This window comes from Carlito syrichta, unplaced genomic scaffold, assembly GCF_000164805.1.
Source record: "Carlito syrichta isolate Samal-C Ts95f unplaced genomic scaffold, Tarsius_syrichta-2.0.1 Scaffold136067, whole genome shotgun sequence".
In the NCBI taxonomy this organism is placed as follows: domain Eukaryota; kingdom Metazoa; phylum Chordata; class Mammalia; order Primates; family Tarsiidae; genus Carlito; species Carlito syrichta.
In genome coordinates this window covers 29627-46710 of record NW_007080163.1, presented here as the reverse complement: position 1 = coordinate 46710, position 17084 = coordinate 29627, and the positions used below count along the sequence as shown (strand labels likewise).

The following is a 17084-nucleotide window of genomic DNA, read 5'->3' as shown; positions in this document are numbered from 1 at the left end:
AGAAAAACATCAATATTGTATGCCAACAGAAGAACACTAGAAATACATTTAGGAACTTAAAGGCTAAGCCTGGTAAGAAGCTTTATCATAAGCTTCTAGGTCTGAGGCCTACTGAAAGCTAAACAACACCAATAAATGTTACTAGCAAGTGTGCACTTCATAGTTACAGTTACCTGTCTCAACAACTTTGAAGCACAGTGAAAACTAAACTTAGTGATAAAGACAGCACTGCAGATCAGCAAGGAAAAGAGAGATTATCCAATTAATGTGTTAAGACATCCATATAAAAACATGGAAAATAAAGTCGGGCTCCTATTTCAATTTATACATCAAAATGAATTCCTGAGGAACAAAATACTCAAATGTGAAAAATAAATAAATAATTCTAAAATTTGTAAGAATTAGAGTGGTGAAGACTTTTCTCAGATTACACAACATCCAGAAGCCATCAAATAAAAAGTTTACATGAGAAAAATCTCACTACAGAATAAACTGACAGAAAAAAATTAGCAATTTCCATCAAAGGTAAAGGGTCTGTTTTGCAATAGATTAAGATCTTCTACAAACTAATTTTTAAAATATCAACAATTCAATAGGAAATATAGGCAAGTAGATGAACAGCTCCCAGAAAAAGAAATAATTGCTCTTAATCATATAAAAAATGCTCAATCACATTTGTAATGGGAGAAATACAAATTAAAACTAACCCATACATTTTCACCCATAAAATTGGTAGAGTTCCAAAAGTGTGATAATATATTCTCCTCCATTGACAGTGTATTAGACTGCATTTGTAATTTTGCTTGATAATTGGTGAAACTTTTATGAAGAGAAATTTGGCACTATCAAGCAAAATTACAAATGCAGTCTTTTTGACCTAGTTATTCCACCTCTAACAATTTATCGTTCATATATCTTGAACACATATAATGTATGTATAAGGTTATTTGTTTATAAGGACAAAAATAGAAAGCAACCTGAATATCTATCACTATAAACTGCTAAGTGACTATTTTTAAAATGTGGCAGCTATTTATGTTCAGATATGACAACACCTCTAATATATATGGTTAACTGGAAAAAGTGTATAGCATCCCATGATTAGTATTGATAATGAAGAGCTACTGAGATGACAGATATTGCTTGTATATTTCTAGAAGGAATATTTCTAGAAGGATAGCCAAAAAGTAAGAAGTAACAGTAGTTGCTTCTTTGGAGGCACACTTGATGGCTGGAAATTAAGGTTGGAAGAGAAATCAACTTTCTACTTTGTACTTCTTGGTTTTTTATCATGAACATGTGTTCACTATTCAACATAAATTGATTCAAAAAAAATTTACTGCTCAAAGCAAACCCCTTTTTCTTCCTTGCCCCCTTATATTTTTTTACTTGCTTTTGTGTCCTTGCATATTTATATCCCCAACAAAACCAGGAGCTCTTTGAGTGCTACAACGATGTCTCTACTGTGTCTGCAGCTCCAGCATTAGTGCAGTGCCCAGTCATGAAAAGGGTTTTCTTTAAAAGCAACGTTTTGAACGACAATGAAGACCCTTTCCTTGGAAGGAAGTCTGGTCACCTTTAAATAGGTCTCAAAACAGCTGAGCAGGGCTATAAGGCCCTAAAAACATCTTCCAACCACTCCTAGGATTCAACCAGAAACATATCCTTTAAGAGAAAGATAGAAGAGAAAGAGGCTAAAACTGACCTTTAGATCTGACTGAACTCCAGAGCAGTGCTAAGGAGAATCTATTTGAAAAAAAAATTTTTTTTTGATCATGTAAAAGGAAGAGAAGGAAATCATTTAATATATTATATGATCTAAACAAAGAGCTATGCTTCGGGAAACTGACTTGTCATGAAGTCAGTGGTAAGCATTCTGTTGCTGTCATCCCTGTTAATGATGGTTTACCTAGGCAGAGGCTGCAATCCCAACCACCAAGTTTAAGACACAGGTATCCATATTCTATAACTAATTCAGTTGATTTCATCTTCTCACACATACACCAAGCACTTTCTAAGAGCAAGGTTGAACGACATTTTTATTAGCAATAATCTCTGCCTTCTTCTGACTATCTAGAGATTTAAGACAAATAATCATCCTCTGTGTCACAGAGTGGAGGGGGAGGGGGAGGAAATGGGCTAAGAGGCTCTAAATCCCTCCTAACACTTGCTCCTTCCCTATCAGCAAGATTGGAGCAGTCAACAGCTGACTGTTCAGACCCACCGGCTGTGCTGTCCTGCCAGGGGCCTGAAGACGGGCCTATCTGATGGCAAAGGTTTGCTAGGTATGCTGGTCCAGGCTGGTTTCTCTGAGACGGTGCAGGCCACGTGATCCTCCTAGAGGCAGTGAGCAGGCCCGGGTCCCTACCACAGCCAGGAGGGAAAAGCAAGGGATCCGCCTCCCGCAGCCATGCTGAAACAGAGCGACAGGAGACGGTCCTGGAGCTACAAACCCTGGAATACTACGGAGAATGAGGACGCGCCCCACGCAGGGGGCAGCCAGCACCGCAGGAGCGTGTGCTCCGTGGGGGCCCGCTCCGGCTCCCAGGCCAGCATCCCAGTGTGGACCGAGGGCAACTACAACTACTACATCGAGGAAGATGAGGACGAGGAGGAGGAGGACCAGTGGAAGGACGACCTGGCCGAGGAGGACCAGAAGCCACAGGAGGTCCCTACCGCCCAGTCTGACAGCAACAGCGACGCTCCTGCCCTGTCGACCACGCTAAACGTGAATGTGGGCGGCCACAGCTACCAGCTGGACTACTGCGAGCTGGCCGGCTACCCCAAGACGCGCCTGGGGCGCCTGGCCGCCTCCACCAGCCGCAGCCGCCAGCTCAGCCTGTGCGACGACTACGAGGCGCGGACGGACGAGTACTTCTTCGACCGCGACCCGGCCGTCTTCCAGCTGGTCTACAACTTCTATGAGTCCGGCGTGCTGCTGGTGCTGGACGGGCTGTGCCCGCGCAGCTTCCTGGAGGAGCTGGGCTACTGGGGCGTGCGGCTCAAGTACACGCCGCGCTGCTGCCGCATCTGCTTCGAAGAACGGCGCGACGAGCTGAGCGAGCAGCTCAAGATCCAGCGCGAGCTGCGCGCGCAGGCGCAGGCCGAGGAGGCCGAGGAGCTCTTCCGCGACATGCGCTTCTATGGGCCCCAGCGGCGCCGCCTCTGGAACCTCATGGAGAAGCCCTTCTCGTCGGTGGCCGCCAAGGCCATCGGGGTGGCCTCCAGCCTCTTCGTGCTCATCTCCGTCGTGGCGCTGGCGCTCAACACCGTGGAGGAGATGCAGCAGCAGGGAGAGCAGGACGAGGGCGGCCCGGACCTGCGGCCCATCCTGGAGCACGTGGAGATGCTGTGCATCGGCTTCTTCACGCTCGAGTACCTGCTGCGCCTGGCCTCCACGCCCGACCTGCGGCGCTTCGCGCGCAGCGCCCTCAACCTGGTGGACCTGGTGGCCATCCTGCCGCTCTACCTGCAGCTGCTGCTTGAGTGTTTCACCGGCGAGGACCACCAGAGCGGCCAGACGGTGGGCCGCGTGGGCAAGGTGGGCCAGGTGCTGCGCGTCATGCGGCTCATGCGCATTTTCCGCATCCTCAAGTTGGCGCGCCACTCCACCGGGCTGCGCGCCTTCGGCTTCACGCTGCGCCAGTGCTACCAGCAAGTGGGATGCCTGATGCTCTTCATCACCATGGGCATCTTCGCCTTCTCCGCCGCCGTCTACTCCGTAGAGCACGACGTGCCCGGCACCAACTTCACCAGCATCCCCCACTCCTGGTGGTGGGCCGCGGTGAGTGCCAGGGCCCTGGGCTTCTGCGTCCTCTTCCCCAGCCCGGCAGAGAGGTGCTCCTCCCTTCCCTTGGTTATCAACCATCGGGCTTTGGCCTTTGATCTTCCTCCCCCACCCCCCATTGCTGCATGCAGCTAACAAAATAGCAGTGGATGGCAAAGGGCTGGGAGGATGGAAAGACAGTCTCTGTTACCCCCGAAATATCCAAATCTCGATTTAGTCTTAAAATCCTTAACAGGCCGGGTTCAGTGGCTCAACCCGTAATCCTAGAACTTTGGGAGGCAGAGGCGAAGACAGGAGGATTGTTTGAGGCCAGGAGTTGGAAACAAGCCTGGGCAATGTAGCAGGCTCTGTCTCTACAAAAAAAAAACTTAAAAAAAAAAAAACTCTTGACAGGCAGATTTTAAGGAGGTTTTATTGTTCATGGATATGGGACGGTTCATTATCATTATTGTTATTTACCACTTAATGAACAACCAATGTCCTAAATGGTATATGAAGTTTATCTTATTTCATCATCACAACCCTGTTTCATGGTTATGAGCATTATTTTTAAAAAAAAAAAAGGACAACTAGAAGGGGCTTCAGCGTTTGAAGTGTAGATTTACACAGGGAATAAGGTGAGATTGACTAAACAATGTAGAACTTAACTCAAATCCCACAGTCTCTGGTTCCAGTTAAATCTAAATGTAGAGGCAGGGCACGGTGGCGCACGCCTATAATCCCAGCACTTTGGGAGGCTGAGGTGAGAGGATTGCCTGAGCCCACAGGTTCGAGACCAGCCTGGGTGAGACCTCGTCTCTATGATAAATTTAAAAAAAAAATAATCAGCAGGGCGTGGTGGCACATGCCAGTAGTTCCAGCTACTCAGAAGGCTGAGACGGAAGGATCACCTGAGCCCAGCAGGTCAAGGATGCAGTGGCCGTGAGACTCTGACTCACACACAAAAAAATTAAATATGGAAAGAAACATCTAAAACTGAAACTTGCACTAACTTCACTAAAGTTCTTTCAGTTCCCAGTATTATTGCTTCATTTTATAGCTAAAAGAATTGAGGTACAGAGTGTAAATATAGACACACAGCTGGAGGTAGCAGAGCCAGTATTGAGAAACTAAAGTCTATCCAACTCCAAAATCCATGGCCTTTCCACACCAGCATCATTCAGGCTTTTTGCATGCCTTGCTTAATTGCACAATTAGTGTATTAGTGATTATTATCATTGTTTCCTTTGGTGTTTGCCTTTTTATAATAATTTACGCCAGCCGGGCTCAGTGGCTCAGCCTGTAATCCCGCGCCTTTGGGAGGCTGAGGTGAGTGGACTGCCTGAACCTGCGGGTTCGAGACCCACCTGGGCAACTTGGCGAGCCCTCATCTCTACAATAAATAAAAAAATTATCCGGACGTGGCAGCATGCGCCTGTAGTTCCAGCTACTTGGAAGGCTGAGGCAGAAGGATTGCCAGAGCCCAGCGAGTTGAGGCTGCGGTGGCTGAGAGCGGCCACTGCACTCCAGTCTGGGTGACAGAGTGAGACTCCAACTCAAAAAATAAAAATAAATAAATAAATAATTTACACCATTTACTCAAATATCTGTATTTCTGGTATAGTAGATAGAATCCTGGAAATAAATGCTAATCAGGTTTTCTCAGATCAATGAATTAGTTGGCATATATACGGGAAAGAATTGGATGTATTGTTTCCTTACTTCTCTTTTAAGTAAATTGTTTGCAGTGCCTTTCAAGTCATTAAGCAAATATAACTGGTTTTCCCATGTTAGAAAGTAGATATTGTTGGCCAGGCTCAGTGACTCAGCCTGTAATCCCACACTTTGGGAGACCGAGGTGAATGAATTGCCTGAGCGCACGGGTTCAAGACCCGCCTGGGCAACTTGGCAAGACCTCATCTCTACAATAAATCAAAAATTAGCTGGGCATGGTAGCACGTGCCTGTAGTTCCAGTTACTTGGAAGGCTGAGGCAGAAGGATCGCCGGAGCCCAGCAGATCGAGGCTGTGGTGGCCGGGACGGTGCCACTGCATTCCAGTCTGGGTGACAGAGTGAAACTCCAAGTCAAAAAAAGAAAGTAGATATTTTCAACATTAACATTGTGTATGTCAGAACCTACAGTCTGCTATGAATTTCTGAGACAAAGTGTAGTGTAGCATGATGAAAGATTTAGAGAACCTGATTCCAGTCCCAGACCTGCCAGTTATTAACCATGACTCTGAATAATTAACTGTGAACCCTCACTCCCTCCCTCCCTGTTCTCAGTTTTCTCACCTCTAAAAGGGGAGGTTGGACATGTAAAGGTCTACAGTCCAATGAGTCTCCCTTCCCTTGAAAGCAGAGAGTTCTTATGTACTCCAGGATTTGTGAGCTTTCTTCAACAACAGGATGACGTTAGGCTCTTCCAATTGAGCTAGCCAAAGGCTGCTTCTCTGATCATATTCCAAGTGATGAAAGGTCATCCCCATAGTAGATAAACCATGTGTACAGATGGAGCTCATGGAGGATAATTTGTCCCCAGCAAATGACATTTACTTTGGAGGTGACTAAAGCTAGAAGGCAAAAAAGCAAATCCACATGCTGATGATATAATACAAAGTTTGAGAGTCAAATTCCCATTCAACCAAATATCTTAAAAGGCTAACATAGATAGGCACTGTGAATTCTTTGGTACTACAGTTTTAACACAAAAAAGTTTTTTAACCTATTGTATGTTAACATAATTTTTGTATAAGAATTATGTTAGTAATATTGAATTTTTCCTTTAAAAATTTTTCTGAAGTGAATATTCATTGATTTTATTTAATTTCCTGATCTGTTTAATGTGCAGTGAAGTATAAAACTTTCAAATAGGCCGGGCTCGGTGGCTCAGCCTGTAATCCCGCGCCTTTGGGAGGCTGAGGTGAGTGGATTGCCTGAGCCCACGGGTTTGAGGTTAGCGAGACCTCATCTCTACAATAAATGAAAAAAAATCAGCTGGGCGTGGTGGCACATGCCTGTAATTCCGGCTACTCGGAAGGCTGAGGCGGAAGGACCGCCGGAGCCCAGCAGCCCGAGTCTGTGGTGGCCGGGAGCGGCCACTGCACTCCAGTCTGGGCGACAGAGTGAGACTCCAACTCAAAAAAAAAAAATACTTTCAAATATCCCCTTTTTTATGTTAACTAAGATTATTTTACTCAAGGTCAATGTTTTCCTTAAATTTTACAAAAATCGAATCACCAGTTTTTATCATAACAAATTTTACCAATGATTGTTTTTACCAAAGTGAGTCATTATCAATTAAAGACTGATAACTTGTATTTGTTTCTAAACGAATCTATGAAAACAGTAGGAGCAATATTCTTTGAATATCCTAGGACTTCTTTATTCCTCAGGACTGATATGTTGTTAATCCAGTTCTTCTCTGAACTTCTAATTATACTGTATTATACTATATTATAATGTATATTAATGGTCCACATGCTCATTACAGCAAAGAAAAAAATGCCATCAAAATGATGTGGGCAAAAGGTCTTGTTTTCTATATGTACACACAAAGTGAAAAGATGCAAGATATTAAGACAAATTTTTCATGGAACCCCAATTATCTGCCTTATTCATTCATCCTCCATCCAAAAGCAGTTGACAGCTGTGGCTCAGGCATTTGGTGCTCCAACAAGATTTGAAGTACCTCCAAGTAGTATTCTGAACACTAGGGATACAGAGTAATAGAAGAAAGAAAAGATAAAGGTTTTTTTTTTTTGTTTTTTGTTTTGGTCTGTTTTTGTTTTTCTCTCATGGAGCTTACATTCCAGGGGAGAAAGACAGATGATAAATAATTTCAGATATTGGTGTGTCTTTTGTAGCATAATAGGATAGAGTGATTTGGGTGAGTCTATCTTTAATGAGATATTCAGAGAAGCCCTCTTGGAGAAGATGCCATTGAGATAAAATTGAATGATTAGAAGAAATTCATCTAAATACACATGACTAAACAGACATGAGAATCTGAGGATTCCTAAAAATAACTTTGATCTGTGGTCTCGAAGCATTTTATTTGATCATACCTCATAATTTTAAAAAGTTTTGAGCACATACCCATGATGTTTATATATTCAGTTATTTATAAATATGTCAGAAGTTATTGATTGCTGTGATAATGATGCATCACAAACCACCCCAGAACTCATGGCTTAAAACATCAAGCATTTATTTAGCTCATGAATTTAAAGATCAGCATTTAGTCGGGCTTCAACTGGAAGATTCTTCTCATTCATAAGGCTGTTGTCACTCATTCACATGGCTGATTATCAGCTGGCATGAAGAGAGACACTAGGCCACATGTCCCCAATCCTCCAGCAACCATGTAGCCATGGCTGTAGCAAAGGATAAGAGGAAGAATGCAAGCCTAGTCATGCAAACACTCTATTATAAGCTGCTTCTGTTGATGTCGTTTGTTCAACTCATTGGCCAAAGCAAGTCACATGGCCAAACTCAGAGTCAGAGGGCAGGGCAGATTAATCCACTCACTATAGGAAAGCACTGCAAAGTTATATGGCAAAGAACTTGGGTATAGAAAGACATAAAGAATTAGGTTCAATAATATAATCTTCCTACTGCTGCAGTATATCACAGCTCAAAGTATTATACACATCAGAAAGGATACACTCAAACTGAGTTACACTCACAAACTTGAGCTACAGCTAAAAATTTTAAATGAGGTAAAGGAAAATATGATTGATGTTTTCTTCCATCATTCTGAGGCTGTCTCCTTTGTGGAATATTCATGTCACATTACAGACAGATTCTCTAATCCATTCTTTGTGTAATTTTAGTTCTTTCAACAATCCCAAATCTGACTTGCTTTTAATAATCTTTCCTCTCTCTATGCCAAGGATCCTGCAACCTTTCTCTGTAATTCCAACTCAAGGTTTTGGGAGGAATACAGTAATTTTCATTATTGTGAATTCTCCTGCAGCTGCAAAACAAATCCCTCATGGACACTTATGTCTGCAAATGCAAATGCATTAGGATCTAAGATAGACCCCATCTTACTTGTCTGTCAAATGGAGGTTATTTGTGAGCACTAAAGTAATAGGAAACATATGTAAAATGCTAGCCTGTAGTAAGTCTGTAATAAATAGAAGCTACCACATCTGACTAGTTGATAGTCTTTATCACATGGAAGCAATAACCTTTGCTTGCAGATTCATTTGAAGGGAAAATAAAACAGAAGTGATTCCTTCTCTACTGGGGAAGCAAGAGAAACTACGAAACATACAGAAGGATCAGCTGTTCCATCATGGGAGAGCTTCTGAGAATCCAGATAAACAGGCTCACGCCTGGGGCAGCTCCAGCCACTTTGGGGCTCTCCAAGTTGCCTAGGAATGAGAGACACATGGCACAACCCTACAAAAACAATTAGCTCTATGGTGAAGCAGTAATCATTGACCTGTGTGGGTATGTTTTTAAGTAGAAAATGGACTTTCAACAAATCATTTCCTTCTGAGCTCTTCAGGGCAAGTGAAAACCATAGAAACTAAACAGGAAACTGTGGCATGAACTCATTCCTTCAAAAACTAACTTCTCAAAAAGAAAACTTGTCTCCAGCTGAGGCACCAAAATAATTGTGTTCCAGAGACCTTGCTCCCATCTTTGTTTTCCTAAATCATGTTATCATTTCTTTACAGTTAGGTGTGGCACTTACAAGATGACTGACATTTACTTATTTTTGTGATTGCTCTGAGGAGACTCAGTTGGAAGGTGAATTAGTCAGGTTACCGTCAGGAAAATACACACCAAGATGGGTATTTTAAACAGGAAATTTGATACAGGGAAATAAATAAGTGTTAGAAGACTGGAAGAGCAAAAAAGGAAAAACTGATAATCCAGAGATCAGTGACTGCAAGGAATAGCTATTGGCCCTAGAAGTCCAGAGGAGGAACCTCTGTGTAGTATCACAGGGACTTTTAAGTTGGTACTATGAGGCTGGTGCTGGGAGTGCCGAAAAATGCCTGAGCCACAGCTGTCAGCTACTATTGGAGGAGTGATGGCAGAAACTGGAGTCCAGAATAGAGACCCTTATGTCCTCATCTCACCTTCCAGTCCCCCATAAGAGTGTCTCATTGGCAGAATACCAGAAGACAGTGGGCAAGGGAATCTAGGAAATGTAATTTGCAGACAACCAGTAGTAGAATTACAGAAAAGAGTACACAAGGATGTCAGCCTTGGGACTGACAGACAACAGATAAATATCTGGCACAGGTGTTGGAGTTCTCCTAGCTCTTTCAGAAATAACACAGGAACTATAAATGGGGCAGAGGCTCTTGGACACTGTTACGATTTTTGATCTTGTAGATTCTTGATTTTAGAGTGGTCCCCTTTTATGTCTTTAAAGAATGCTCCTCCTGTTGACCAGTATGATTTGAGTAGAGCATGACAGAATTACAGAGGGCAGAGAGAAGTACTTAGTAAACTGAGGATGTGGAGGGTTGATTACTGTGTAACTCTGTAGATAGATTAATAGATCCCAGACTTGCATTTGTGGTTTTGCTTTAGCTTGTGCACATCTCACCCTTTTTGTACCATTTACCTACATATCAGAACTGTTATATACAGATAAGAGTTGTTGTTCTCTTCAAGGTGGGCACTCTGGACTTCATTCTAACAATGCTTTCACTAAACAAAACATTCTTTGAATTCCACTGAGAAATTACCTTCAGAGCCTGTAAAACCTTTGTAATAGTGCTAAATCTTCACCCTTTTTGAGGCTGGATTCAATATTTTTAAATAGTTAAAAGACATTTGAGCTTAAGATTGGCACCTAATGACTGGTCACATGCAACAAACCAGACATCAAGGCAGTAAATTAAAAAAAAAAAAAAAAGATTGGCACCTAGAGTCAACTGTCAAGATAGATAGGACTACTTGTATCAAGATCTTGCCACTGAATCTTCTGTGAAGATTAAAATCCAAAAGAGAAATTCTAAATATACTTGTTACAACAGTGGCATGGATAAGTATAGCCTTTGAAGATGAATCCTTTGAAAGACAACATGCATTGAGTTGTATAACAATTTTAGCCAAAAACAGTTCATCTTTACCACCTCCAATTCTTTGGAAAAACAGAAAGGTTATTAATTATTTTGAAAAATACATTTTATTCCCTGGGATTATAATTCCTAGATGCATGTACTACTGGGTGCCAAGATTTAATCTATACTTAGTTCATTATGAGGGCAACACACATTCCTTGTTAAATGAGAAATCCAAGTGTTCTGAAGTTTTGGAGGAAAATCTGATGTCTGTCCTCATAATGTTTGGCAGGCCAAACACACTGATTAGTGAGTAAACTGCTAGTAGAAGGTCACTTTCTGGCTTTGGGACACAAGGCTAAGGAAAATATGTAAGTCTTCAGCAGAATGGTAAGTTTTCAGTTCACAGCATTGCTGAGCTACATAGTTGTTTTCCAGGATATTAAAATGAACTACAGAAACTTGGGTCACATTTTCAAACCCAGCCCTTGCTAATGTGAGAACTTACTCTATGAGGTCACTTGGGTCAGTCTGGGGCCTTCAGTTTTTAAACGCCCATCTAGGGAGAAATGGTTTGGCCATGGAACATGGAGAAAAAGTTCCCTAATGCCAAGGAATCCTGAGTTCCTACTGGAGTCAGGGAGCAAGAAACAGATAACTTATTGAACCAAATTATTCATAAAAGTAGACAATGCATAAATGTACTGTACATTTTGAAGAAATTATTGGGTACTAGTCACACATAACCTTCTAGCAGAAGAGATCTTTTCTCTAAAAATAGAGATCCAAGATATACAAAAATATTTGGACCGCATTATGCATATCAAATATTTACTCTTCCTTAAGCCAATTCTCTTTGCTTTTGACTTTTCACTCAAAGTTCAGCCAAAAAAAAAGTTGGGCTTGAGCGTGAAGGAAAGCCAGTATGGGGATTGATCAAAAGTTGAAAGTAAGCATTTTGTCTTATTTTCCCTCTTCTGTGTCCTCCCGCCCTCCTCACCCCTTCCCTTGAGTGACTGGACCTTTGAGTGACTTGTTTCCTCAAGGCCTCTACAATGGACTTTCGTGGACGTTTCATATTCTAAAACTACTTATTCCTATGTCCAAACTCCCTTTAGGCTTCCTCCAGGGAAAATTGACTGAACTGAGCTAAACATTTGTACAGAGGTGTATGTGATGGTGTTAGTGACAGATGAAAGCTATTGTTCTCCACACACATGGATAGAGATCTGACTCGGGTTCTTTTAATTTTGGTGTGGCCAGTCAAAAGAAACACACACACATATACACACACACACACACACACACACACACACACACACAGACACGGACAAGCAGACTTTGAGATTAACCCATGATCTCACTCTGTCACTGCCTTAAGTCATCCTTTGGACCAGAGAGGAAAAGGAGATTCTCTACTGGAGCCAGAGAGCAGAGTCAAGGATGAGCCTGTTTTCACAGCTTGTGAGTCTAATTAGCATAACATAAAGTTCTGGCGTAAAATGTGCTCAATAAATGTTGGTCTTTGCCTCTCCTGAGCAATGGCCAGCTTTAGGAGAGGAAATCCCTGGGTTTACCTATATGATATGTGTACTTGTATTATTGCTCACACAACCTGTGCCAGGCTCTCCTCCCTATAACAACCCTGTGAAGTAGATTCCTCACATGTCAAAATTAGAAACTGTGGCAGAGAGAATGTAGGTAGCCTGCCCAACTTACTCAGCTGGGAAGTGGATTCAAACCAATGAAGTCTAACCCAGTCGCTATTTTCTTCACCTCATCTATACCATCCTACCTGTTTTGGATGCTTGCTTGTATTCTTCCACTATCAGCAGGTCTCTAGCAAGAGATGGAGCAATGATAGGTGGCCAATCACCTGCCCCATAGAGGAAGTGCACTGTTTTACTGGTTTTTTTTTTTTGAGTTGGAGTCTCACTCTGTCACCCAGACCGGAGTGCAGTGGCCACTCCCGGCCACTGCAGCCTTGACCTGCTGGGCTCCGGCGATCCTTCCGCCTCAGTAGCCGGAATTACAGGCGTGCACTACCACGTCCAGCTGATTTTTTTTTTTTTTTTGTAGAAATGAGATCTCACTGCCCAGGCGGGTCTCAAACCCGCGGCTCAGGCAATCCACTCATCTCAGCCTCCCAAAGGCATGGGATTACAGGCTGAGCCACCGAGCCCAGCTTTACTTTTCATGGACTAGAGCTGTGGTTCATATCAGTTCCCCCAGTTTGCCCAGCTGGCATATTTCTCCATTTCATTCTAATCAACCAGCCCCCCTTGTTGAAGTTCAAACTAAGCCTTACCTCACCACAAGTGTTTATAATTCTAAGCTAAAGGCCACCTCAGTATGGGTCAGCAGGGTGACTTTGTACACTTTACTGCCATCTGCTGGAAAATTGTGGCAACAACTACAAATACATGAAGCCAAGAGTGCCCCCTGGAGTTGTGCAATGCAAAATTTTTACAATTGTCAGCAACAGCACTGCTTAAAAGGCTTCTAGTAATTTAGCCAATAGTCTGGGGATCAAAGGAGTACATGAGGCATAAAAAACAGTCTCCAAGGGATTTTCCCAGGGTTTTCTCTGGCTACACTAAGTGATAACTAGTCCCATGGGTATCTGCATTTTCAAACAGAAGCTTGTTAACCTAAATAAATCTCCAATTAGTGGGATTTAAATCAGTGTGACAAGAGTGATAGGAAGTATTTCATGCAGAGGTGAACATATTTTTGGTCAGTGATGTCTTACAAAAGTCCCTTCACAAAATAATGAGTGTTTCTCTAGACATTTGCAGTAAAGTGTGTGAGTGTGTGTATTGTATGTGAGTGTGTCTTTCCCAAATCTCTCATTTGAACTACATAACAACTCTGAGAAGTATTATAATTTTCTTCATTTTAAAGATGAATGAAAGACAGTGTAGGCGTTTTAAAAAATTTAATGCCTTTTGTTTACCTAGTACTGTGTTAAGTGCTTTATATTCATTTTCTTATTGGGATTCACAAGAATTTGGAGAGTTAGGTGGTATTCTCCTGTTTTATATGAAGAATCCTAAAAGAGACTCTGAAAGTTTTGCCCAGGGTCACTCAACTGGAAAGGGTCAGATTCAGAACTTGAACCCAGGTTTGAATGGTTCTAACCCCAAACTCTTTCCAATACATCCATCAGATAGGTACCCCCTGTCCTGAAGCTGGCTGAGGTGAGAAGGCAAAGACCAACATTTACTGAGCACATTATACACCAGGAATTTAACATAATATTATTTTAAATGCTCTTTACAACAGCTTTCAAGTAGGTATTTATTATCTCCCCCATATCATATATAAAACCATACATGAGTTATAGTCAGGATTAAACCAAAGTCTTTCAGCTTGTGTTCTTTCCATGATACAGGTCCTCCAGGTAGACTTTCTAGAACCTTCTCAAGCTGGCTCCGACCATTGCCTTGCTGAGGTATGGTGTGGCCATATGCCCCTTGAGCTATGGCCAGGCCATGTTTCCTGGCTTTGGCCCCCCTCCCTACCTTGAGGAGATGAATCTCCTCTTTCTCTTTCTCTAATTTACTCTCTAAATAAACTATGTTTCCTAATCTAAAAATAAATAAATAAAGCTGGCTCCGTGGGGAGTCATTACACATCCCACATGCACCTGCTGGGAGACACAGGACACTTCCCTGCCTGCTTTTTCCCTTTCCTCTTTTCCCTCCTCATGGTGCTAACAATTCTGTCCCGCTTTCCCTCCTATACAGGTGAGCATCTCTACCGTGGGCTACGGAGACATGTACCCAGAGACCCACCTGGGCAGACTTTTTGCCTTCCTCTGCATTGCTTTTGGGATCATTCTCAATGGGATGCCCATTTCCATCCTCTACAACAAATTCTCTGATTACTATAGTAAGCTCAAGGCTTACGAGTATACCGCCATACGCAGGGAAAGGGGAGATGTGAACTTCATGCAGAGAGCCAGAAAGAAGATGGTTGAGTGTTTATCTGGAAGCAACTCACAGCCCATCCCAAGGCAAGATAATTAATATTTCGTAGGACACGGGCTGGTAGGTTCCATGTACTTCAAGGCTGCATTGTTTGTTTTGTTTTATCATCACGATTGACATCAAAAGGATACATGAAGCAGACATACACAATGGGCATTCAGTTCACAAAGTTCTACCTCTAGAAATGCTCATTTTGGCCCAGACTCAGAATGTCTTATATTGCTCTTTAACTGTATTGTATGTGAGTGTGTCTTTCCCGATGACACTGATGTTGAAAACTTGAGAAGAGCAACAGCTTAGATTTTCTCTTGTAGCTTCTCATGGCATCTAGCTCAATAAATATTTTTGCACTTGAGTTGACTTGAGAAGAATTTCCTTAAGGAAAAAAGAAAATCTTAATTTTCCAGAGAGAGGGAGTGTTATAGCAGGAACTATACAAACTTTGGAGTTAGACTAACATTGGTTAGAATCCCAGATTTATTAATTGTGTGGTTTGGAGCAAGTGACTTTCTTTTTTTGAGTTGGAGTCTCACTCTGTTGCCCAGACTGGAGTGCAGTGGCCGCTCCCGGCCACCACAGCCTCGACCTGCTGGGCTCCGGCGATCCTTCCGCCTCAGCCTTCCAAGTAGCCGGAATTACAGGCATTCACTACCACGCCCGGCTGATTTTTTTATTTATTGTAGAGATGAGGTCTTGCTGCCCAGGCGGGTCTCGAACCCGCGGGCTCAGGCAATCCACTCACCTCAGCCTCCCAAAGGCGCGGGATTACAGGTTGAGCCACCGAGCCCGGCTTTTTTTTTTATTTTTATTTTTTATTGTAGCGATGTGGTCTCATCAAGTTGCCCAGACGGGTCTCGAACCCACGGGCTCAGCCTCCCAAGGTGCGGGATTACAGGCTGAGCCACAGAGCCCGGCTGGGGCAAGTGAATTTAACCCTCTAAACCTCAGTTTTTTCAACTGTAAAATGTAGGTAATAACATCTACTATGTAATATGAGTGTGATGATTGGATATATTTGTAAATGCTCAATAAATATAGCTGTTAAAATTGTCTGAGTGGGTGTAATCTAATAGACTCTCTAGACCAGTGGTTCTCAAACAAAGGCAGTTTTACTTTCCAGAAGACATTTGGCAAGTCCTGAGATGTTTTGGATTGTCACTACCGGGGGGAAGGAAAAGAAGGGGGTTTCTGGCATCTAGTAGGTAGAGGCTGGGGATGCTGCTAAACATTCTACAATGCTCAGGACAGCCCCCGTTACACAGAACTAACTGACCAAAAATGTCAATAGTGCCAAACCTGAGAAACTTTTATCTAAACTTAATATGGGAGCACCCAGACTTGGCTGGTAAAACATGCCTAAGTGTGCTAATCCCCACCACCACCACAAGAGACCCCACACTGTCCTCACCACGTCAGGCCATCATTCCCTCTCCTTACCATGAGAAGGAAAAGAAACCCTGCCTTATAGACAATAGCTCTAGACCAAACACTGAACAAAGGAAATTAAATCAATGTGGCCGTCACTCTGGCGGCCTGTGGGTTAGAAAACCAGTGCCCACAGGATGTTGGTCCTTTCTCTCCGTGCAACCTTTTTCTCTTAATTATTTTCTCCCTCCATAGGTCTGTTGAAAATTGGAGTCTTGAAAATTAAAGGCTCACTTGAAGAGTACACAAAGATTGCCCCATAACTAGAACTTGCTAGGCAGACCATCAAATTTGTCTTAGGCATGACTGGACCTACACCTGTGTCATAAAAATGAGAATAATCACTGTGTGTGTCTTGCAGTGACAAGCACTTTGGGTTGTAGATATAGTGTATAACCTCATTTAATCTTTAATAAGGTATCATGTTCTTTTTTAATCTAGGGAGAAGCAGAGGTTTAGAGAAATAATTCCACTAACGTTCACAAAGCCAGTAAACAGTGGGACTAGGCTTCAAGCCCGTGTCTGTCTGATCTCCAAGGATCTTGTTCAAAGTTTAAACTTGTGATTCTCAAATTGTATCAGCATCACCTGGAGAGCTTGTTAAAGCAGAATGCTGGTCCCCATCCCCAGAATATGCATTAGGTCTGAGATGGAGCTCAAGATCTGCATTTCTAACAAGTTCCAGGTGATGCTGATGCTGCTGGTCCCAGGGAACACACTTTGAGAGCCACAGGTCTGAATCACTTCTCTGTGCCTTCCCATGAGAACCTATGATTATGAACCGAGGCTGTAACTGGCAAACCAGATCTGGATCTCCTTCCCTCTAACTCCCAAGTGTTCTTAACATCATCAGCAATGGCCTGACCT

At 42.8% G+C, this 17084-nt stretch overlaps 1 protein-coding gene across 1 annotated transcript; it reads left to right on the top strand.

The window, feature by feature from the left end:
• Window positions 1-2208: 2208 nt before the first annotated feature.
• On the top strand, window positions 2209-15147 carry KCNV2 (potassium voltage-gated channel modifier subfamily V member 2). The gene is made up of 2 exons (XM_008049711.1): window positions 2209-3784; window positions 14550-15147. Exons 1-2 carry the CDS (start codon window positions 2411-2413, stop codon window positions 14829-14831), a joined length of 1656 nt encoding a protein of 551 aa, XP_008047902.1. The 5' UTR covers window positions 2209-2410; the 3' UTR covers window positions 14832-15147.
• Window positions 15148-17084: the final 1937 nt, after the last annotated feature.